Below are 23,887 nucleotides of genomic sequence, written 5' to 3'. Positions count from 1 at the left end.
AACACACACACACACACACACACATACACACACAGACACACAATTTCACTTCCACTTACACTTCCACTTGGGAAACAGATGAGATGACTGCGATATAAATTGTGGATAAAACTGCTGCTGCTGCACCGTTTGTGGATATTGCAGTAGAAATTGTGAGAAATTGGAATTTATTGATTGGCCATTAACAAATCGGTTTACGAATCGGTTACACACGCCATCTCACACATAAGGAAAATTGAGTGATAGAGGCCTTCCACTAATTGCAATTCATGATGCTGTGTGGGGCAATGGTTGAATTCCGCCGATGATTCTGCGGCTGACACTGCGTAGCAGTTGACCGACACTGAGATTTTTGAATCGTGCAAATTCATGGCAGAAAATTGCATGACGAATAGCGCTAGGAAATCATTTGTGGCGCGGGCACACAAAAATCAGTTTATAAATGCAAAATTCTCACTATAACAGCCGCCGCGTCATAACAATTTTCTCAATTTTCCCGCAAATGCACAGAGGCTCTATGCCTCCTTCCCTCCTGCTCCAAATCCTGCTGACCTCCACATCCACCATGAAACGACATGAAATACGCATCTCCAGCTGCAGCAGAAGCAGAAGCAGAAGCTAAAACAGCAGCCAACCGTTCATGGGTAAAACAAATTGTGATGGATGGGTATTGTTTGCTTTGCAAAACATTTGCGCAGCCCTAATGCCATGGACTATAGTATATCCACCCGCAACATTTTCGCCTCATGGCTTCACTCTAGTTTCTCGATAATGGCATTTGTTTGTCATTCTCTGCATTTCTGCAACCTAAAATCATTTAACAAAATTGCATATTTATGAATTGCTGTGTGCCGGTCTGGGCAGCATATTTTAAAATCATTAAATATTGATAGTGAGCAGCAAATATAATTAATAACAAACAGATAAATACATTTTGGGCATATTACAAATAGACATCTTATTGTATAAATTATTGCACGTTTTGTAGAAACAATCAATATGAACAGAACATTTGACCAAATTTTAGACATGAAGATTTTGTGTTAAAATAATTTTAAACACGAATGTTCGACTGTTTACAAAGAGTGATTGTGTTTAATTAGAATAAGTACCCTCTCGAACCAAACATACCGGTCATAATAACCCCAATTGTCTGGAATCTCTAGACCGGTAACAAATGATTCTTCATTAGAGCAATACATTTTCGAAATTCGTTTAGGCAGCCAAATCTCTACTGTGCAAGTGGCCAACCCAACTAGCCGACCCCTTTTGCCAAGACAATGCTAATATTATCCATTTACCCTCTTTACCTCTTTGCCTGCAGAAATGGAAAGTGCACCACGTAATGTTCAAGTGCGCACGCTGAGCTCGTCCACCATGGTTATTACTTGGGAACCACCAGAGACGCCCAATGGACAAGTGACCGTAAGTACCTAGCATCAAGTGCGCATATTAAACGATAAGATCCGGACTCCGGACACAGAGAGACCGGGTAGCCGATACCCGAAGCCCGGAGTCCCCCAAAAACCGGAGCCCAACCAACGCACTTTGTCACGTCAGTCGAAGGGGAAATTGGCAAAATGCCTTTAGCCATGTTTCGGGCACGATGGCCAAAACGATGGCCAACGATGGCCAACGTTCGTATGCAAATGCTAGACACCTGTCCACAGGTCTCAATTCCGGGTCGGCAATCGTTGTGGTCGCCGGCGGGGCAGGCCAAGTTTGCCGGGGCCAAAATCCTTATGGGCTCACAAATCTCTGGCTCCGGCCAGCAGCAATATATCATTTTCGGTTTATCAGTTAATGAAAGCTGAAAATCGGATTTGGTTTTCAGATTTCAAATAGCCTTCATATTGCAGCTCTGATTTAAGCCAGTACAAATGTGACTTAAAAGTACATTCTGAATCTATATTCTTACCAAAAGGTAGAGTTACTACATCCAACAAGACTGGTTTTATTAATAACAAATAAGGAAAATCATATAACTGCAAAAAAAAGTATAACGAATTTCAAATACAATTTTTTATGTTAAAGTCATTTTCGGATATTGAAAGTTGTAAATATTTTGTTTAGTTATATAAAACAGATACACTATTTTATAATAAACCATAGTCTTTTATTAAAGATATTTGTATGAACAACCAAAATATACATATATGGTACTTCTAAATTCTATTTTCTTTACTTTTACTAAATCCAAGGCCCATTTTTCACAATTTTTATTCGTATTTATTTTTATTTCAAAAAGTTATAAACCTTGCCTCATTTTTCTTACCAATTTATAACAGTTCATTAAATTAGGCCAAAATTAAAATTAGAACTTTACAAATTCTTTACCACGTTTTACTTATAAGAGTACATAAATGAAGTCATAAAGTGCTTTGGTAACTTGTCATAAAACAAAGCCAAATCAAATTTAGTTTTCTGTTTTATTGACTTGTCTTGCCCTTTACCATTTATATAATATTTGAATAAGGAGCTGTGCCAACAATTTTCGTATGACTTAACCAACTCAATTTGCTCTTTGTGTCGGTGAAAACAGGGCTACAAGGTGTACTACACGACCAATTCGAATCAACCGGAGGCCTCTTGGAACTCACAGATGGTCGACAATAGCGAGCTGACCACAGTTTCGGAGCTGACGCCCCATGCCATCTACACGGTCCGGGTTCAGGCCTACACCTCGATGGGAGCCGGTCCCATGTCCACGCCGGTCCAAGTGAAGGCCCAGCAAGGTAAGCTAAGCCAAATTGATTGGGCAATCAGCTGCAATTAGGCCCATCTATGTATGGCCACAAGCACACGCACACGCACACGCACACGTTGCATTTTGAATTGGTCACATTTTGCAATTTAATTGCTCAACTCAATCGGCCCCACATAGATCACACCAATTATTTAATTATAATACAAAATGTCTGGCGAAACGTGTGTCCGTTCAATGAAATATTTATCTCCCTGCGACACACAAAACATAACACACAAATATAAACTTCGACTGCACTTGTGGGCATGTCCGGCAGTTATTCATTAACTTGCTGGAAATCATTGCATTGGATATTCGATATTGGATGCAAATGCATTTAACCGAGTGTATTTTAGGCTCTTAAGTGGCGGGCGTGGCCGGCCAGTAGACAGCTGACTTGCTGCCATTGTGGCCATCTTAAGCAGCTTAAGCTGCAACAATAACTAAGCAAACAGGGACTCAACTTTGAACTGCGCAGACTTATTACTTGGGGTTATGTAAACTACAAAATGTCCACATACATTTGGGTCAGACGTGACTCTTATTTTGCGGCCAAAATGGCTTTAACCAATTGAACTGTTTGGTATAGCTCTTTAAGCCAATAACTAACACAACCACTTGGCAGGCAACCGCCGAAAAATGTTTTCGGTTGATATGCATTATACCGTAAAAACTTCAAAGCGATGACAGGTTCTTCTTCGGTTTCCCTGGGGAGCAAAAATAATTGGAAAATTGATAATCATTCTCTCTCTCCGGGTTTTCCCATCTGGTTGTTGTGGTTAGCGCTAAAAAATTCAAACATTGATGAAATGGGGAATGGAATGGCTGACTAGATGGGCACATCTCAATCAATTTCATGCAAAAACCAAATATGAATTCAAAATGCTGATGCAGCGATTGCTGTGCGTGTGTCACCTCATCAATATCATGCAGCATTCTGAATTGGCAACCGAAACGCAATCGCTATCGGCTGGATCCATCGGCATACGAACAATACAAATGCCCACATTGATTTGTTTGTATTTTATTTAATTTCCGTAATTTCCGTTTCATTATTACCAAACCGAAAACCAAATGCAATTCCCAACCGGCAAAAACACAACCCCAAAAACCCCAAACTTGCGAAACCTGCGAAAAATGGAATATGAAATACGGATATGTCTACAAAGGTGTGCCATCGCAACCGAGCAATTTCCGGGCAACCGATATCGGTGAGACCGCAGTCACACTGCAATGGACCAAGCCGACGCATTCCAGCGAGAATATCGTTCATTACGAGCTCTACTGGAATGACACATACGCCAATCTGGTCCATCACAAGTGAGTTTCTGGAGTGTACCTCCTCCCCCAAGATTTCCCAAATTCGAAACTAAACATTTCATTTTTTTTTTTTTTTTGTACAGGCGCATTTCGAACTCGGAGGCATATACTCTGGATGGCCTGTATCCCGATACGCTCTACTATATCTGGCTGGCGGCAAGGTCACAACGAGGCGAGGGGGCCACCACTCCGCAAATTCCGGTTCGCACCAAGCAATATGGTAAGTTGGCCAATCCGCCGCTGAAATCCATAACTCTTTAAGTTAGCTCAAAAAGCCGTAGTCGTACAAGTTTCCATAGGCTTAAGTACAACGAAAAACTGATTGATTTTAATACAAATTCACATATACTATATACTATATATATATATATATATATATATGATATATTAACCCTGATACATGAACATGTGTCTATAAACATGTAGTTGATTATTCAGTAACCCAAACCATAAAAGTGTCTGAGTGCGAGATTACATTTCATTGAGTTGTGCCTTCGTGGAAACAGGTAAAGTGTGAGTGAATGTTATGAATAATTGATATCGGATGTGTGCTCCCGGTGTGCAGTGAATTTTATGCACTTACCCACTTCTTAACTATACATAACTATTCCTACATATATATATATATCTATATTGTTTGACTTGTGATTGTTCTGGTTCCTTGCAAGTTAGCCTTAAGCTTTAGTTGCTTAGTTTATATATTCTATTATTGAAATAGAAAAACTTTCTATTAGTTAGTTAATTACACTGACTACAGACGAATATATACATAGCTTACACATAAATATACTTTTACATACATAGCAAATAAGACACTTAGCAGTACAAAAATAATACATATTAAATATATTTATAAACTAGAGTTTAACAGATTGCAGAATGCATTAAATGTACTGTAAATGTAAATTTTATAGTATACTACCTCAAAATCAAATGAATCCGTTCATATTTATATGTAATTCAAAAATCTAAATTATTTTCAATACTTTGTACTAAATGTTGCGTTGCAATCTGTTCGACTAATCCAATTACAGACCAAAACTCACTGAACAATAGCTATCAGTCCACAATTCACATCACACACAGGATTAAACCATAAACATCAAACGCAACCAAACAACATTTCCAAACCAAGAACACCTTTTTAGTTTGAGTTCAAAAGCAAATTGCACGACAATGTAATGCAAAATATAAAGGGGGAAAAAAAAAACTTAACTATTACGGAATGAATATTTGAATTGATGTGTTTTGCAATGCTCGATTATATTGCATTTATCATTTGTGGCTCTGTGAGTGTTAAATCATGTAAATTATGCCCAAACAATTTCCAACTTTAGACCACTATTTAAGTGCTAAAATTCCTAATGCACTTTGCACACTGCACTCTGCACCAAAAGCACTGAGACCACAAAACCAAAAACCGAAAATTCCTTAACTTTTCTCACTCTTTCTCTGCCTCTGTCTCTGTCTTTGTCTGCATCAGTGTCTAGAAAATTGATTTTGAATGATATTTTAATAGACCGGCGCGAAGACAAATGCCGGAAGTGCAAAGTTCATGGCAGTGGCATAAATATCACTTTTGGTTTCCATATTTGCACGTTTTCCATATTCGCATAATTAAAATGTAGATGGTTGGTTGTCTGTGGCTCAGACGTTTGCAATAAAGACAAGCCACAAAGTTATTTTGAAACTGTTTTTAGTTAAGAGTTTGCATTGTCTGCTTAATTTAGTGAAAATTCCTAGTTTCCTAATTAGTTTGCATTCCCATTTAGATAGACCACTTTTATTGTTAAGTTCAATTTGTAACACAGCGCTAGTCTGCCTTTAATATTTTACGCACTTTCAGTATCATTCAGTTTTGTAGTTTATTAATTTCAATTCGTCTCTATATGTATTAAAGTTTGCCCAATTCCCATGGTTTATGCAAATGAATGCCATTTCGTGTGTATGTAAATGTTGTGTGAATGTGTAGTAGTTAACCTTTTTTGTTATCGTTTTTTTTCTAAGCTAAGCATGCTTCTCCACCCAGTAGATAGTTGGAAAAAATTTTCAGCTCAAAAAGTCGTTACCAAAAAATATGCACAAATTATTGACGAACGCAAAAAGGAGTCAACATTATTTGCATAAACCATTGGATCTATGTCTTGATATTTGAATTTATTTTGATATATTTTTATGCCTATATAAACCATGTTATTCGATTTGATTTTAATATTATTTTGCTTTTATGGCTTTTTCGTTTCATGTTATCCATTTAATTTTGGTTTGAAATTTTTTGTATTCTCTGCGCTAATTGCTGAACGCTATGAAAAAAAAAAAAAACAATCCAACTCTCTTTCATATCCAAAAACCATGGCTATGCATCAACAACAACAACAAAAAAAAACCAAACCAAAAAAAAAAAAAAAAAAAAAAAAATCAATGCACACACAAATACGTTCCGTTCCCATCTATGTAATTAGTACCAGGTGCTCCGCCACGAAATATCACCGCCATAGCCAGCAGCTCGACGACGATATCGCTGAACTGGCTGCCGCCGCCCGTCGAGCGTTCGAACGGTCGCATCATTTACTATAAGGTCTTCTTCGTGGAGGTGGGTCGCGAAGACGACGAGGCCACCACAATGACCCTCAATATGACCAGCATTGTGCTGGACGAGCTGAAGCGCTGGACAGAGTACAAAATCTGGGTGCTCGCCGGCACATCCGTCGGCGATGGGCCGCGATCTCATCCCATCATTTTGCGCACCCAAGAGGATGGTATGTATGCCCATAACGATCTTACCTATGCGTAAGTCCTATCAACATTTTTCGTTTACCCTATTATTTACTTACTTACTTACTATTTTACTTCTTCATTTTACACTCATCCTAAGTTATGTTTTAGTCATTTATTTTCTTATCTCGTTACCAATCCCCAGAAAAATAAAAGATACCAACCTGAAACTAATCGAACGTATTTTGTACAATTTTTGAATTTTGATATCGGGAGCATTCACCACAGGAGCGGCTAAGCACTATGGAGCGTTATCTGATATATATCGAGATTTCAATATATATATATATATATTTTTTGTCAACCAAATTTCATTTACTTAAATGCATAACCAATTAGCTGAAAAAAAAGCCTTTTGAAAACAGCTAATATTTTCATTTGTAGTTTAGTTAAACATTATAATTTCAAAATTAAAAGTACTTCCGAGGTCAGATCAATCCTATTTTTTTTGCAAATTTCAATTGTTAATATTACAATTAAAAGTGAATATTTATATGCCTCCCAGGCTGCTAACAGTTTGATCTTATATCTTATCTGTTGTCTCTTCTTTTTCAACTGGTCTGATATTCTCTTCATATTTCATAAAGAATAGTTATTCCTATTTGGGATCGCTAGGGATCCGTTGATTATGGGTTTTTAATGTTAAGAGAAAGATATTTGAACTCTCTTACCACCTACCATATATTTTTTTTAATTATAGTTATATTTTACTTTATAACTTATGTTACATTATTAGTTACAAAAATTCGTTTGTAAAATGAAATTTTAAAGCGTATACAAAATTTTCTCATTGGCACTATGAAATTGCATATTTTTTGGCGCAATTTTTGACTACTTTTTTGCACAAAATCTCTTATGAAAAATGAAATATCTCTTTTTAGAAGAACTCCTATGTATTGTGTACTATATGCAAGCAAAAATATTTTTGTTCTTTTTACTTCTTGACTCGCAATCGTCTCGAGAAATGCACAAAACCAAGATATATCTCTAAATATAAATAAAGAATACAATTTTATAAACAAATATTTTTGAATATAATGCATCAATTGTTTGTGGTAATTTGTATAGCACCAAAAAAAAAAAAACGCCATGAACTCAATGTAATCTTTTTGTATTTTTGGCCTTTTCATATAGTTTTTGTAAGCACAACCTATACAACAACAACAATCTAAATTCCCAAAACTAATACACAAATTTGATTTTAGGTTGTTTGCATTAAATATATTTTATTTAATTATTTGCATAATTAAATGTATGCAATTATAAATGTAAACATACCCATTCCGACCTAAACAGGGGCAATAACCATAATAACCCCGTTCCTGAACCCAATAAATTTCCCGCACATTTTTATTTGGATTTCAAATGCTTACCCAGGGCAAATAGCGCAAAATGTTTCGCTCTATTTATTTATTATTTTTTTTTTTTCCTCAGTTGCGCGCCCACCTGCAAACATACTTTTTGCCAATACATCTACATGTGTGATATTTACATAAATGCATACATACTTAATAACGTTTACAAAAGCTCGGTGTGCTATAATTTTTGAGCCCCCCCACCCAGCTGCAGCACTTACCTTACCCTATCTGTTTGGTTTTTGGCACACGGTTTTTGCACTTTTGTCACCAGTGAAGCTCCACACATCCCACCTCGAACACGAATGCCTCATATACAACCCGCACTGTCGCACGTTTTTAAATAGATTTTTGTTTTTTGTTTACTGCTATGCAAATAACGAAGCCGAGCACAGCAAATGACAAATCCTTAAATTGATTTCTGCACAAAATTAACCGAATTTTTTTTTATTTACGCACATAATTTTGTATATTTTGTGTTGTTGACCCATTTTATTAAGTTTTATTTGCAATCACCTGCATGTTTGCACAGTTAACACATTTGCATATTTGCACTTTTCATTGCGGTCCCTCCCCTGTAGCGTTTTTGTCCGATTGAAAATGGTTTTGTCGCCGTGAATAACTGATCAGTATTTTCATTTCACAGATACATAACTTAAGTTAAACCTTATTAATTGGGATATATCCTCACCTAACTGCATTTTACAATATTAAATTGAGTTTTTGTTTTATATTTGACTCAGTCAAATGATTTATTTTAAAGTGATTTATATTTTCGTACTCACCTCATGGATATCATTCAACAAAAGAAACCCATATACATATATACACACGATGTCTTAACCTTCCTTCATTTGCTTGTTAGCTGTTTACTTGCTTGTTCAACAGAAAACAGTTTTCCTTATAAAGTACCTACTCAATTTGTGTGTTTTAAGAGCTCAACACCATCTGAGTGTGGTGGCCCATTCACTTCATTTTATTTCGGCTAAGCACTGTAAATTAAATGTACTTATTGTTAAGCACCTTAGTGTACGTCTCACTCGCTCTGTCTCTTTGTGACACGCTCCTGGCATCTTTTAGCTCACTCTAGATGGTATAATAAGCTTAGCATTAAGTCTGCAGCACCGATAGCACCGATAGCACCGATAGCACCGCACCTTATGCACAGGCACTCACACAATGTCAATCAGAAAGACACGTAAATGAGTGAATGTTTTTTGCAGAACGTTTACTACAATCACATGCAGGGCTGCACAGAGAAAAAATATCATCAGTTGGTATATTTATATATGGATCTCAAAATACTAAAGCTCGGAAAATATGCCTTAAACAGCTATAATTGATATGGGTTAATCACAACATTATATAACACAATATTAATATAAAAAAGGACGAATATGAGTTTAAAAAGTAAAATATAAAATTGCCAGGTATTTCTATCGTTAACCCTTAGTAAACTAAAATCACACAAATCGCTAAAAAGAATAAGATATTTTATATCCTCAAAATCAAAAGACATAATTATCGCATATTGTCGGGGTGTATATTTTCTCTCTGTGTATGACCTAGCAGCAGCAAGAACAGCACCTGAGCACCGCACTGCCATTGAGCTATCTGTGACTGACTTGAATTTCGTTTTAATTGTACTCAATTTGGCATAACCAGAGGCAAACGGCCACATATCTCAAACCGAACTCACCTACCTTCAGTTTCCTCCTGTCACACTTGTAGCCAGCGGCTCACAAGCTGCAGTAGAAGCATCTGGACCAGTATTAAAGGGTCAGCACAAGGTAGTACTCTCTGTACATGCAACTCGATTTGCCATTTTATCATTTTCTTTTTATACTAATTTTTATTATACTATACTCAGTACCAGGAAGGATGATTAGGTGTGTTGTGTTTGTTAAAAGTATTTAACAAAGACAAAGAGAACGTTTCAAGTATATATTTTTGATTGCCACCAACAAACATTCTTATCAAAACAAAAGTAAAGTAAAAATGTAATTTCAGTCGTCTTTATTTCTAAATGATCACATTGATCTATTTGCAAACCTCAAAATTCTGTAGCATCTAAATCTTGTAAGAAATGGAGTTCTAGCCTAAAGATAAAACCTATATCTTGCACCCACATACCGAGTTTTAGATATCTATTGAAGCAAAACAACGATCTTACTTTCGTTCGTTGTATAAGTATGCAATGACTTTTTAGAAAGTACTGGGTATTCAACGGTCGACACACTCGACTGCATTATTATTTCTTTCCGTTCCTTTTTCTACTAATTTTTGTGTTTCGTATGTTGCGAGCGTATTTCGTTATGATGTGATGCGCTTGTTAGCTGGCACAGCACAAACGCAAATGCATTCCACCTGTCTAAAGCTGGGCACTTGCTTTTCAATCCGCCCCAGCCTGGGAGTCCGGGAGATTCGTTTGGCAAGCAGATTCCCCTTTGTGCACACAGACAGTCGCACTCTCGCACACGTCCTGCTCACGTTTTATATACACCGAAAAATAAAACATACACAAAAATAATAAAAAGAAAAAAGTTAAAAAATGAGCACCTCGAGCATTGGAAGCTTAGCACGCGCTCCTTGCTTCGTTTGTTCCATTCAGCACAGAAAAAGAAGCACTGCGAATAAAAAAAAAAAAAAAAGAAATATAAAATAGAGAACACTTCTACGGTAGCATTTTAATTATTTTATATTTTTAGTGCACTGATGTGTGTGTGTGTGTGTTTTTGTGTGTTTGTGTGCATAGGTATCTCACCTGGTGTGAATGGAGGTGCGGCGACAAAAAATATGAGACAAAAATACAGCATTTGACCCCTTCCATCTGCTTTCGGCTGCAAAAGTTAACCAGATGAGCAGCTGCCAAGCTGCAGGACACTAATGAAGCATAATTTAACATTTTTGAGCCGTCAGTTGCATTTGAATAATTTGTATTATGCATTTATTTAACATTTTTAATGAACCCAAACGCAATGATTGAATGCAAGGAACGTCCAGGCAGCGAATCGCTGTCTAAAAAATGAGTGCTATATGGCTATATGTAAGAAATTATAAAATAAATTCATCTCCAGCGCTTTACAAGTTTCCCACATCGCCTGACCTACGATTAATGAGTTTCTTACTACAAAATTTAACAAAAATGTATTAGTTAATATTGGAGAGCTGTTAAGCACTTTATAAATTCATTGACCAACCAGACTAATTAGTTAGTAAATAATTAAAATGTCTTATAAGGTATTCCTAAGATCTATAAATAAATTTAGGTAAGTTACTTATAGCATTTAGACTAATAAATATTAAATAAATTTTAGTTTATTTTAATTGGGTGTTCTAGATCTACAAACTACCACATAATTGTATAAATAAATTTAAAGTGTTATTAAAAATATCAACAACACTGTACAGTATCAAAGCGGTGTGCCAACAAATATGTAGATTTTGTATCATCTTTTCCATCTTTAGTTGTTCAACTTTCCTTTTCTGGATTTTAACTATTTTTGTGCACTAGTAACCCTTTTTGGAACTGTATACTGTAAACTAAATACCTATATTTTATATCTTTTTTCACATACTATAAAAACAAAATCAAATAACTTTGCTTGGCCACTCGCACCTTGCACCAATTGCTCTGTTTCGTGCACCTTTTTTTGAATGCAAATCAAAATGGAAAAAACAAAAAAAAAAACCAAAAAAACAAAAAAACATAAACCAAAATCTTTTTGAAACTTTTTTGATGTGAATACGAAATTATTGCGAAATTTGATTTTTGAACGCAACCTTTAATGGATGGTGGTTTACATATATATAATACAAATAAAACATTTTAAAACTATTTAGAGAAAAAGAGTGAGTATATTTAATGGTTGACTATGTATTATGTTTAAGAATGCCCTATAGCAACATACTATCTATACTATACTATAATTTACATCTCTGTTTCTATACCTATACTCTTTTTCCCACAATATATTTTTGAATTGGTCGTAAAATATCGACCAATAACTAAAAGAATCAAATCTCTTTTGTTTTTTGATATGTTTCTCTATTTCGACATTTTTTGAAAATCTCACCAAAACATTTAAGAGGTCGGCAAGGATTTTTGATGCTCTTGAAAAAGCAGCATACGTGTTTAGAAAATATATATATATATAAACTAATTTTTGATTTACCAATGTATGTTTTTTGCACACAACCAAGTAACAAATTTTTGAATGCTTACATGTTTGATTTTTGCTAAGTGAAACGAGATGGACATCGAAATCAAAGTGTTTTACGATAGCCAAACTTTTTTGTGTACTTTTTTGTCACCATACTCCTTAAGTACTGGTCTATACTATACTATTTTACTATAGCAAGGTATAAACTGCACCTCCTATTAATTAATTTGAGCACCAATTGAGCAACCCCTTCCATATACCAACTACATACCTATATAGCACCTAAGCAGCACTTTGTTGTTCGGTTCCTTCACATTTATTTTTGATTTGAATCTGTTTTTGTCTGTGATGTGGTGATGGCATTGACTTGGAACTAGGTTTGTTCTGGTTCTGTACTACCAACATATATACTCTTCTATATATGTATTACTCTACTCCTAGGGTCTAAGCACTTAGAACTAGTTGCCTAGTTTTCTGTCTGTATACTTAAGATTTAAAAACATGTAATACATCGTTAAGTAAGTTAGTGTTAAGTTAAGCTACCTTTATAATACGAAACTCCAGTTGTTTTCGCCCCTGTGAGTACCACCCCTCTAATCTCGTTTATCTTCGTCGTCGCCTTTAGTGCCCGGCGATCCGCAAGATGTTAAGGCCACGCCCTTGAACTCCACATCGATCCATGTCAGTTGGAAGCCACCACTCGAAAAGGACCGCAATGGCATCATCCGTGGCTATCACATACATGCCCAGGAATTGCGCGACGAGGTGAGTTGGCAGGGCTCTTAACCGGAAAAGGAAAACATCTATTTAATTACGAAGATATTCGACACTCTAATTTCTTTATTATAAAAACAGATATATTTGGAAACTACTAAAAGCTATTTTCAAAAAGGGGATCTTGTTAATCCCTAAAACTAAAAAGCTATTTCAAAAAGGTGTATCAGATTGAAGAGCTTCAAAATAATTGCATATTCCATAACCCAAATTTAGTAAAGACACCTGTTTTATATTGATGACTGAATTGGAATTTATCAACTAATTAAATAAACTTTAAATTAAAGTGATTAGTTAAGTAATTATTAAATTAATTTTATTTGATTTTAATTTTGGTTTTCATTATCAAAGTTTATTTAAATCACTTTTTATTATAAACTACAAATTTTTTTAAAACTATATTCAATAACTGATTTAATAGGTCTAAATTAAATGGGTTTTCATAAATTTCCACTAATCAACAAACCTGATTTATTGTATGCTTTGGTTTTGAAAGTATGATTGATGATTTTTGATCAAATGATTTTTCCGACCAGGGCAAGGGATTCCTCAACGAACCCTTCAAGTTCGATGTGGTGGACACGCTGGAGTTCAATGTGACGGGTCTGCAGCCGGACACCAAGTACTCCATCCAGGTGGCGGCATTGACGCGCAAGGGCGACGGCGACCGCAGTGCGGCGATAGTGGTGAAAACGCCGGGTGGCGTGCCCGTCCGGCCCACGGTGAGTCTGAAGATCATGGAGCGGGAGCCGATCGTGTCCATCGAACTGGAGTGGGAGCGTCCGGCGCAGACGTATGGTGAACTGCGTGGCTATCGACTGCGCTGGGGCGTCAAGGATCAGTCGCTCAAGGAGGAGATGCTGTCGGGACCGCAGATGACGAAGAAAACGCTTCGACAATTTGGAACGTGGCGTGGAGTACGAATTCCGGGTGGCGGGCAGCAATCATATCGGTATTGGCCAGGAGACGGTGAAAATATTCCAAACGCCGGAGGGAACACCCGGTGGACCGCCCGCCAACATCACCATCCGCTTCCAAACTCCCGATGTGCTGTGCGTGACCTGGGATCCACCGACCAGGGAGCACCGCAATGGCCTGATCACCCGCTATGACGTGCAGTTCCACAAGAAAATCGATCATGGACTTGGGTCCGAGCGAAATATGACGCTTCGCAAGGCGGTGTTCACGAATCTGGAGGAGAACACCGAGTACATATTCCGGGTGAGGGCGTATACCAAACAGGGCGCGGGACCCTTTAGCGAGAAGTTGATTGTGGAGACGGAGCGGGATATGGGACGGGCACCGATGTCCCTGCAGGCGGAGGCCACATCCGAACAGACGGCGGAGATCTGGTGGGAACCGGTCACCAGTCGTGGCAAACTGCTGGGCTACAAGATATTCTACACCATGACGGCTGTGGAGGATCTGGACGATTGGCAGACGAAAACGGTGGGACTCACGGAATCCGCCGATCTGGTGAATCTCGAGAAGTTTGCCCAATATGCCGTGGCCATTGCGGCGCGATTCAAGAACGGACTGGGACGTCTTAGCGAGAAGGTAACGGTGCGCATCAAGCCGGAGGATGTGCCCCTCAATCTGCGCGCCCACGATGTCAGCACCCATTCGATGACCCTCAGCTGGTCGCCACCCATCCGCCTCACGCCCGTCAACTACAAGATCAGCTTCGATGCCATGAAGGTGTTTGTGGACTCGCAGGGCTTCTCGCAGACTCAGATCGTGCCCAAGCGCGAGATCATCCTCAAGCACTATGTGAAGACGCACACGATCAACGAGCTGAGCCCATTTACCACGTACAATGTGAATGTGAGTGCCATCCCGTCAGACTATTCCTATCGTCCGCCCACCAAAATCACGGTCACCACCCAAATGGCCGCACCGCAGCCCATGGTCAAGCCGGATTTCTACGGCGTGGTCACTGGCGAAGAGATTCTGGTGATACTGCCGCAGGCCTCCGAGGAGTATGGACCCATCTCGCACTACTATCTGGTGGTGGTGCCGGAGGACAAGTCCAATCTGCACAAGATTCCCGATCAGTTCCTCACCGATGATCTGCTGCCGGGACGGAATAAGCCAGAGCGTCCCAATGCACCCTATATTGCAGCCAAGTTCCCGCAGCGTTCGATACCGTTCACTTTCCATTTGGGATCAGGCGATGACTATCATAACTTTACGAACCGCAAGCTGGAGCGGGAGAAGCGCTACCGCATCTTTGTGCGGGCCGTGGTGGACACGCCGCAGAAGCATCTCTATACCTCCAGTCCCTTCTCCGAGTTTCTTTCGCTGGACATGAGGGAGGCGCCGCCGGGCGAACGGCCCCACCGACCCGATCCCAACTGGCCGTCGGAGCCGGAGGTGTCGGTCAATCGCAACAAGGACGAGCCCGAGATCATGTGGCTGGTGCTGCTCCTCATGGTGTCCACCTTCATCGTGTCCACTGCCCTGATCGTCCTGTGTGTGGTCAAGCGACGTCGCCAGCCGTGCAAGACGCCCGATCAGGCAGCAGTCACACGTCCACTGATGGCCGCCGACTTGGGTGCGGGACCCACGCCCAGCGATCCCGTGGATATGCGGCGCCTGAACTTCCAGACGCCCGGAATGATCTCACACCCGCCCATACCCATTTCGGAGTTTGCCAACCACATCGAACGGCTGAAGTCGAACGACAATCAGAAATTCTCGCAGGAGTACGAGAGCATCGAGCCGGGACAGCAGTTCACGTGGGACAACTCCAACATGGAGCACAACAAGTCGAAGAATCGCTATGCCAATGTGACCGCCTACGATCACTCGCGGGTGCAGCTGCCGCCGGCGGAGGGCGTGGCCGGGTCGGACTACATCAATGCCAACTACTGCGACGGCTATCGGAAGCACAATGCGTACGTGGCCACCCAGGGACCGCTGCAGGAGACGTTCGTGGACTTCTGGCGCATGTGCTGGGAGCTGAAGACGGCCACCATTGTGATGATGACGCGGCTGGAGGAGCGGACGCGCATCAAGTGCGACCAGTACTGGCCGACGCGCGGCACGGAGACGTACGGCCAGATCTTTGTGACCATCACGGAGACACAGGAGCTGGCCACGTACAGCATTCGAACGTTCCAGCTGTGCCGGCAGGGATTCAACGATCGCCGCGAGATCAAGCAGCTGCAGTTCACCGCCTGGCCGGATCACGGTGTGCCCGATCATCCGGCTCCGTTCCTGCAGTTCCTGCGACGCTGTCGCGCCCTCACGCCGCCGGAATCGGGACCCGTGATCGTTCACTGCTCGGCGGGAGTGGGTCGCACCGGTTGCTACATTGTGATCGATTCGATGCTGGAGCGCATGAAGCACGAGAAGATCATCGATATCTATGGGCATGTGACATGCCTGCGGGCGCAGCGCAACTATATGGTGCAGACGGAGGACCAGTACATCTTCATCCATGACGCCATCCTGGAGGCCATCATCTGCGGCCTGACGGAGGTGCCGGCCCGCAATCTGCATACGCACCTGCAGAAGCTACTGATCACGGAGCCCGGTGAGAGCATCTCCGGCATGGAGGTGGAGTTCAAGAAGCTGTCCAACGTCAAGATGGACTCGTCCAAGTTCGTGACGGCCAATCTGCCGTGCAACAAGCATAAGAACCGCCTGGTTCACATTTTGCCGTACGAGTCGAGTCGCGTCTTCCTCACCCCCATCCATGGCATCGAGGGCAGCGACTATGTCAACGCCAGCTTCATCGACGGCTATCGCTACCGCTCCGCCTACATCGCCGCCCAGGGTCCCGTCCAGGATGCCGCCGAGGACTTCTGGCGCATGCTCTGGGAGCACAACTCCACCATTGTGGTCATGCTGACCAAGCTCAAGGAAATGGGCAGGGTAAGCCATCTCCTACTCCTCCTTTACTTGTACGGTTCATGTACAAATTGGGATTGATTTAATATATTTCATTTATAGGTATATAGGTAAGGCTATAGTATCTTCATTTACGGGGGATTACCCCAGCCTGTACCTTTGAAATTAAAAACAATTTATTTTTTTTAATTTATACTCTATATATAAATTAAATCAATTTATAAAGATATGAGCATTGAAAGAAAAGAATCCGCAAACTTAAAAAAAAGTTTTAGTATCTTTCTATATAAAATATATATTAGCTTAGCTATTTTTTCTCTGCATAGTAACTTGGGGTAATTTCTTCAAAAGCATACACTTACTGTAGAAAAAGAAGGGATCTCTAAGCTCAGCTTCATTACAACCGCTGCTTTTCTTTCGCAGGAGAAATGCTTTCAGTACTGGCCTCATGAGCGATCTGTGCGCTATCAGTATTATGTGGTGGATCCCATTGCCGAGTACAACATGCCGCAGTACAAGCTGCGTGAATTCAAGGTGAGCTCACAGCAAACACAATGAGGTTAAGCCCAAAACTAATTAAATATTCTATGTGCTTAGGTCACTGATGCTCGAGATGGCTCCTCGCGCACAGTGCGGCAGTTCCAGTTCATCGATTGGCCGGAGCAGGGGGTGCCCAAGTCGGGCGAGGGCTTCATCGACTTCATCGGACAGGTGCACAAGACCAAGGAGCAGTTTGGCCAGGATGGACCCATCACCGTGCACTGTTCGGCGGGCGTGGGGCGATCGGGTGTCTTCATCACCCTGAGCATCGTGCTCGAGCGGATGCAGTACGAGGGAGTCCTGGATGTCTTCCAGACGGTGCGCATTCTGCGCTCCCAGCGACCGGCTATGGTGCAAACCGAGGTGAGTTTTGGCATCGCCCACTTTTAATGTTTGTAAATATTTAATAATTTTTTCTTTTTCCACTACGATAGGATCAATACCACTTCTGCTATCGCGCTGCATTGGAGTACTTGGGCTCATTCGACAACTATGCGAACTGAGAGCTCTAGATGCATACTTATTTCGAACTCTACGCATAATACGCATTTACGATATACACGGATATCATAACTCTCAAGTATTATAGCCAGCTACTGCCCACACTTACTTAATACGCCCATACTTATATACGTGGATATGTTTAGTTGATAAGCGCACCTCCCCGCCCGCAGAATATGTTACCATTACGATACTTTCGGGGCCTCGTCGGTCTTTCACTGCGTTTGATTTTAATAAGAATGTAAACTAAAAAAGACTGTTACACGTTTAATTATCAGAAATTGATATATCAGCCCATATATGTACACTTCTATATGTGCATCGCGTGTGTGTTTGCTCGCTAAACGACGGAGGAAGTCAATCAACTTGTTGTTCGTGGAACTGCCGCCAGAATGGCCATAGATGGGGCGGACCACTGGAAACCGATACATATTTGAACTAAGGACTTGGTAGCTATTAGTCTTAACGCCTAAATCGAATCTCGAACGGAAGGTTGGGGTCGCAAGTAGCAGGAGGCCGGCCAGTTGAATTAAATCGCGATCTTCTGGCGAATTGGCAGCTATGTAAATCCAATCTCCAATATACATATATATTATAAACACAATCAATCAAATACAGCTATGTTAATCAGTTTTTATGCCTAGGTTATTGGAAACCAGTATAAACAATCCGTGCAATTAGTCAAAAGTCTTGCATAGTGCATATTAAATAGGGCAGCTAGTTTCTAAATTAAGTTTTCAAACACGACTTAAGTTTTGATCTCCCCCAAACAAGATGACGAACTTGAAGGACTGATCTTGGCAGCTAACAGTTCTACTTTCTAAGTTCTAATTTTTTTTAAAGGATAAGAGTCGCGGACGTAACTTCCAGCTAAGCAGCTTATTAAAACTTTAACCTCATTCCCACGAATTTTTGTTCAGTTCCCCAGTACATTCCTGTATATACCACAGTCGATACCCAGATGCCCAAGCTAGCCACGTATGTACTTGTATGTGTAATTTAGATCGAAAAGCTAAACAATTATTGTACCTAAGGTGTATGAAAGGCATAGATAATAACCAAGCGATCAGATTAGAATGATAACTGTAGATATGTACTGTAGCATATAATTTTTACCATAAATACCATTAAATAACGATTATAGGAGACATTGGCAATAGGTCTTAAGGTACATAATAATGTATATAACTGATAAGCTGTTTTGCAGAACGTTTAAATTCGGCCTCGTATTTATGCATAAATATATATATAAATATATAACAAACAAGTTAGCAAGCAAAAGCGTAAAAGCAAACACTAAATTAATAGCTGAAACACATGTTAAACAACAATAGTCATATGTAAACTAAATATTTATATGGAATAAAAGTATTTGTTATAACAACTTTAGCGCGTTGCCCCAGCCAATTGGATCGGAAGTGTTAGGAAGTAGTAAATTTTGCGGCGATGTTGGCCGGCTGGGCATGTTTGGAATTAAACGAGAGATACAAAATTAAACTATAGAGCTAGCAACAATAGATGTCTAGATAAAGGTAACCCCGCAAAGTGTTGCAATCGTATTAAACCATAACATATAAATCAATTGAAAAGTACGAGTATATTGTATATTACACAAATTTGTCGGCTTGTCAAATTTTGTTAAAATAAAAATTGTTTTATATGTTTTACCCAATAGAAAGATATAACATTTTTAAAGGTAACATAATAACACAGACGACAAGCAAACATTATAATGATTATAATATCAAGCAAAAGATGAGCGTATGTATTTCGCATTAATGTATGAGTAAGAGTAACATATTATGTTTAAAATTCCATACAAATAATATATCATTTTCAAAAAACTGAAAAATCAAATGACAAGAAATAATAAAAGATGAAATACAAACAACTAGCGCTGATTTTATTTATTGCCGACATTTATATGCGACCAACATTTATATCACTATTGACGGCAGTTCATAAGAGCTACGCAACTCGGAGCCGTAATTTTGAAACATGGAAACATGGAAAATATACAAAGAGGGCAATTCTTCCAGATTATTTAGTTGACTGATAAGAGATGCTCTGAAAATTTTATAAACATCACATTAGTCAGTGTCTTCTTGTAAACAGTTTTATTTAGATGTGCGTGGGCTTTGTTCAAACATAAATGAATTCTTAGAAATCAGCGATTATTCATGATAATAAGTGTGTCTTATGGATCAATATCCCTAACCTTTACGTAATTTAATTCTGATCGTATTTTCAAAAAATACAAAATATATCATTGTTGGGCCATTCTAATGATTAAACAATTAATAAAGTAATGATAATAATGGTCAATAAATCAAGCATAACAATTTGTTTAGACGCTAGCAACTTCTGCTGGGGATGAGTCCGTCTGATTGCGCTGTGACAAAATGTTGAGCGGATCCTCACTGCGTAGGTAGCCATTGTGTTCTGGGTGATGTTCGAAAACCACCTCCCCCCTGATGACCCTTACCCGGGGGCCGTGGGCTCGCGCTGTAAATTTGACCTGGCCGCAGGTGTCCGGCCGGAGGCGTCGATGGGCACGTAATCCGCTGACAACTACAAAGTATTTATCGCATCCATAGCATTTATAACGCTTCATCCCAATATGACGCGACAGATGAGAAATTAGAGTTTCCCGGTGAGTAAAATCCAATGAACAGACCTGCAAGGCGAAATAAAAATTATATAATTGTGTTTATGTGTTAGTTTCAAATGCTTACCTTGCATTTAAAGGGTTTCTCGCCGGTGTGACGACGGTGGTGCACTCGCACCTGCCCAGGAGTTCGAAAGCGCTTATCACAATAGTTGCACTTATGCGGCAACTCCCCCGTGTGAATTGACTTGTGGATGCGTAGGGCTCCAAAAGTGGTAAATACTTTGGAGCACTCTGTGCACTGGTACTCTGTGCCTTTCGATTGATTCTTCTTCCTTGAGCCAGTTGATTTATCATTGGTTTTCTTTGGAGCTAATAAATCATCACAAATATTTAAAAGTGCGGATGCCTGATCTGTAAGGGGAGCAATACCATTTGGCAGAAATGGCAATTTATCAACATTTTCAAGGACTGGAGCATGTTCTGGTATTTCTAGCTTAGATTCTACAAGCGTTTCCAATGAATCCTGTGAGAGTACTAAGAAAAAGAAAATTTGAAAGATAAGAATATATTTATATATATATTTTTTTCAATATTTCCCACAACTTACTTTTGTATGGCATTAAGATCAGTTTCAGACTGTTGAACTTTTCCTGGCTTAAATCATGCTTTGTAGTGCAGTGAGTACGAAGTGCACAGAGCTTCTCAAAAGATCGCTTGCATTGCGGACAAGTCCACATAAAACGATAAAGTGGATGCTTGGCCTGCAGCTCCTTCGCCACAATTAAAGACATTGGACTGATAATCAGTTCAACGGGCTTTGGTGCCTCCACGGAAGCAATCGATGGAGGTGGCACTGGGGCAGCCTCCTTGATCTTGGAAGTTTGCAGCACTGTTCCCGGCAGAGGCAACGTCTTTTCTATAGAACGAATTTTATTGCGAATTTCTGAAATGATCTTCATAGATTCGGGCCTGCTTTCCGATTTGTTGAACGCGTCACTGAGGAAGCAGGACCGATTGTGGGTCTGTGCCGGCAGCACAGAAACAGGAGTGGGAATGGATGCATCCATCGAACTAACTTTGGTTATACTTATGGCCTGCGGAATCTTAAGGGCACTGGTTGACTTTTCCACCCCACTTACACCAATTGTAAGGGATTCCTTTAAGGCAGCTGGAGCTTGGGCTGAAAGCTTAAAGGCAGCCGAAGCTGGATCTGGCATCTTGAAGATTTTTGTGTTTACCGGCAACTTAATGACCATGCAGTTGCTGGGCAATACTTTCAGTATATTTGCTGCGATGGGCGTCTTTCTTAGTGCCACCGTGTCTTGACTAGGATTCTGCAGAACCCTTCTGTTGTCAGCCATCACTGAGAGAGAATTTGTCTCGTTTAAGGGCGTAACATTTGAAGTTGGCCGATCATTCCAATTCACACCTGCCAAAAAGGAATATTGATAAATACAAATATCAAATTAAATTTGAAAATGCTTACTTTTTAAATCCGTCTGGAATTTGTTGGAGCTTAAAGCAGGCAAGCGCAGCTTGCTCCTGAGCGGAGTGGGTATGGTTGTCCAGTTAGTACCATTATTGTAGGACTGCTCCTCAGGTTCCTCCTTAATGCTAACTTTTGGAATTTCCTCGTCCTCCGGTTCGAGTTTAACGCTGATTGAAGGATTCTTTTCAAATAGCTTTCGTACTCCGTCCTCGGAACTGAGCGACTCCCCTTTGATTTGTACATCGCACAGCGACTCTGCAGAAACTGGTGTACTGACTGCCACTAGCTCTGCCTTGTAGGCTAATCCCGCCATGTACTGCACCTGCCCGCAGACGTACTGGTCGTCCTTCCAATGCTGATTAAGGCTCTGGTAGGACTCAAAGTGACGACGACAAATGGCACAAACAAAACGATACACATAAATGTGCCTTTGCATATGGCTGGCCAGACAATCCGCGTCCCTGGCCAAGTAATCACAGACCTGAAAATAGCTTTTTAGTACCTTTATAAAAATAATTATAGTCATAATAGCTTACCCTACAGCAGAAAACATGTCCTGGCTGTGAGTGCTGGCGATATTCGTGCTCGAGGATTTGCTCTAGGGTGTCCAGCCAAATGCCACATCCCAGGCGACAGAAATGCCGGTTCATTTCATGATTGACTTGGTGGCCCGAGATCTCAAATTGATTTTCAAGCACGTAGTGACAAATGTGGCACTTTTTTGGCGTTTTGTTCTCCTCCAAAGAGACCTGTAATTGTAATGAAAGGCAAAATCTAAACTATTTTTGATCTGTACAAGTTTGCTTAATATAGTTAGTTTTAAATTTTAAATTATGAATTAAAAATAACCAACCCAAAAGAAATTTATAAAATAATTATCAGGAATTTTAACAATATGGTTTTAGTTACCTATCATATACTTGACTTTAATACTTGTTTCTTTTAATATCTAGTTCATAAGTAATAGCAACAATTGTTACCCTCTTTTTGAATTCCCTTTCCTTGCAGTCGTATAAAAAAACATCTTGATTTACACATTTATTTGCAATAATCTTTTACAACTTTGAATATTCCCTCCTATCTAATCGTATTTTTATAGAACTGCGTATGTAAACATATAGAAGAACGCGATTGAGAAGGATTTGATTGAGCAAAAGTGGTGAAATGATTATAAACAATTTGTACATATGTACATAGAGGTCTCAATTTTCAGAATCACCCATTCGTCAGAATCAAAAACTTATCTCGAAATTATACCGATCCTCCTCGCTCTTGTGTGGGCGTGCTTTTTAGGTTATATTTACCTGTTGCGGATCGAGTCCGAGGCTGGCGATGAATCTGCGCTCGTCCTCCGATTCCGGGCGGTCCCTGACCGGCAAGGTTATCATGTTGGAACCTTCTTCAAGGATTTTCAACGTATCACATGCTGTAGTTTTGCGAAAATTAGTACAAATTAAAAGTTAACGGTATAGTGCGTAATAGAACAGCGACACCCATACTTGCGCACCCAGCTGCACACACACACTCACACATACCCATGTGAGCGGAGAGCAAATTGCAAGCTTACCGCTTAGAATGTCGATGGCACTGTCCTGCAAATCGTCCTGCGGCTGCAACTTGACCTCATCCACTTCCATTTCCTCCTTGACCAAAGCGAGATCCACGCGCATTTCTCCGTTTTTGAGGATGCATGCAACAAATATACCGCTGCGATCCGTTCGCTGATCTATTTGGCTATCGATAGTTGACAGCGTTGCC

General features: G+C 40.1%; 2 protein-coding genes across 2 annotated transcripts in view; one reads left to right on the top strand and one right to left on the bottom strand.

Annotated features, from left to right (window-relative positions):
- The window catches only part of LOC128263372 (tyrosine-protein phosphatase Lar), a 122,887-nt gene extending 102,967 nt beyond the window's left edge, over positions 1-19,920 (top strand). Inside the window, 11 exon segments of the mRNA XM_052998399.1 lie at positions 1,325-1,425; positions 2,543-2,735; positions 3,916-4,066; positions 4,150-4,286; positions 6,529-6,825; positions 12,985-13,124; positions 13,670-14,017; positions 14,019-17,012; positions 17,412-17,522; positions 17,586-17,891; positions 17,963-19,920. Of these exon segments, the coding sequence (XP_052854359.1) occupies positions 1,325-1,425; positions 2,543-2,735; positions 3,916-4,066; positions 4,150-4,286; positions 6,529-6,825; positions 12,985-13,124; positions 13,670-14,017; positions 14,019-17,012; positions 17,412-17,522; positions 17,586-17,891; positions 17,963-18,031 (4,847 nt within the window). The 3' untranslated portion in view covers positions 18,032-19,920.
- A 375-nt stretch (positions 19,921-20,295) lies between these two features.
- Positions 20,296-23,864, bottom strand: LOC128263374 (uncharacterized). Its single transcript, XM_052998401.1, has 7 exons — positions 23,697-23,864; positions 23,434-23,555; positions 22,666-22,878; positions 22,127-22,610; positions 21,248-22,069; positions 20,765-21,174; positions 20,296-20,706 (listed from the first exon to the last, which is right to left on the bottom strand). Exons 1-7 carry the CDS (start codon positions 23,797-23,799, stop codon positions 20,377-20,379), a joined length of 2,484 nt encoding a protein of 827 aa, XP_052854361.1. The 5' UTR covers positions 23,800-23,864; the 3' UTR covers positions 20,296-20,376.
- Positions 23,865-23,887: the final 23 nt, after the last annotated feature.

The sequence above is a fragment of the Drosophila gunungcola genome, unplaced genomic scaffold (assembly GCF_025200985.1).
Source record: "Drosophila gunungcola strain Sukarami unplaced genomic scaffold, Dgunungcola_SK_2 000001F, whole genome shotgun sequence".
Classification (NCBI taxonomy): domain Eukaryota; kingdom Metazoa; phylum Arthropoda; class Insecta; order Diptera; family Drosophilidae; genus Drosophila; species Drosophila gunungcola.
Note: the sequence above shows the minus strand (reverse complement) of the source record. Positions and strands in the feature narration are given on the sequence as shown.

Excerpts from the sequence above, each read along its gene's own strand:
- LOC128263374 (XM_052998401.1), bottom strand. The coding sequence starts at position 23,799 with ATGCGCGTGGATCTCGCTTTGGTCAAGGAGGAAATGGAAGTGGATGAG. Across the intron at positions 22,611-22,665 it reads GACATGTTTTCTGCTGTAGG|GTCTGTGATTACTTGGCCAG; the intron begins GTAAGCTATTAT and ends AGCTATTTTCAG. Across the intron at positions 20,707-20,764 it reads AGAAACCCTTTAAATGCAAG|GTCTGTTCATTGGATTTTAC; the intron begins GTAAGCATTTGA and ends TTCGCCTTGCAG.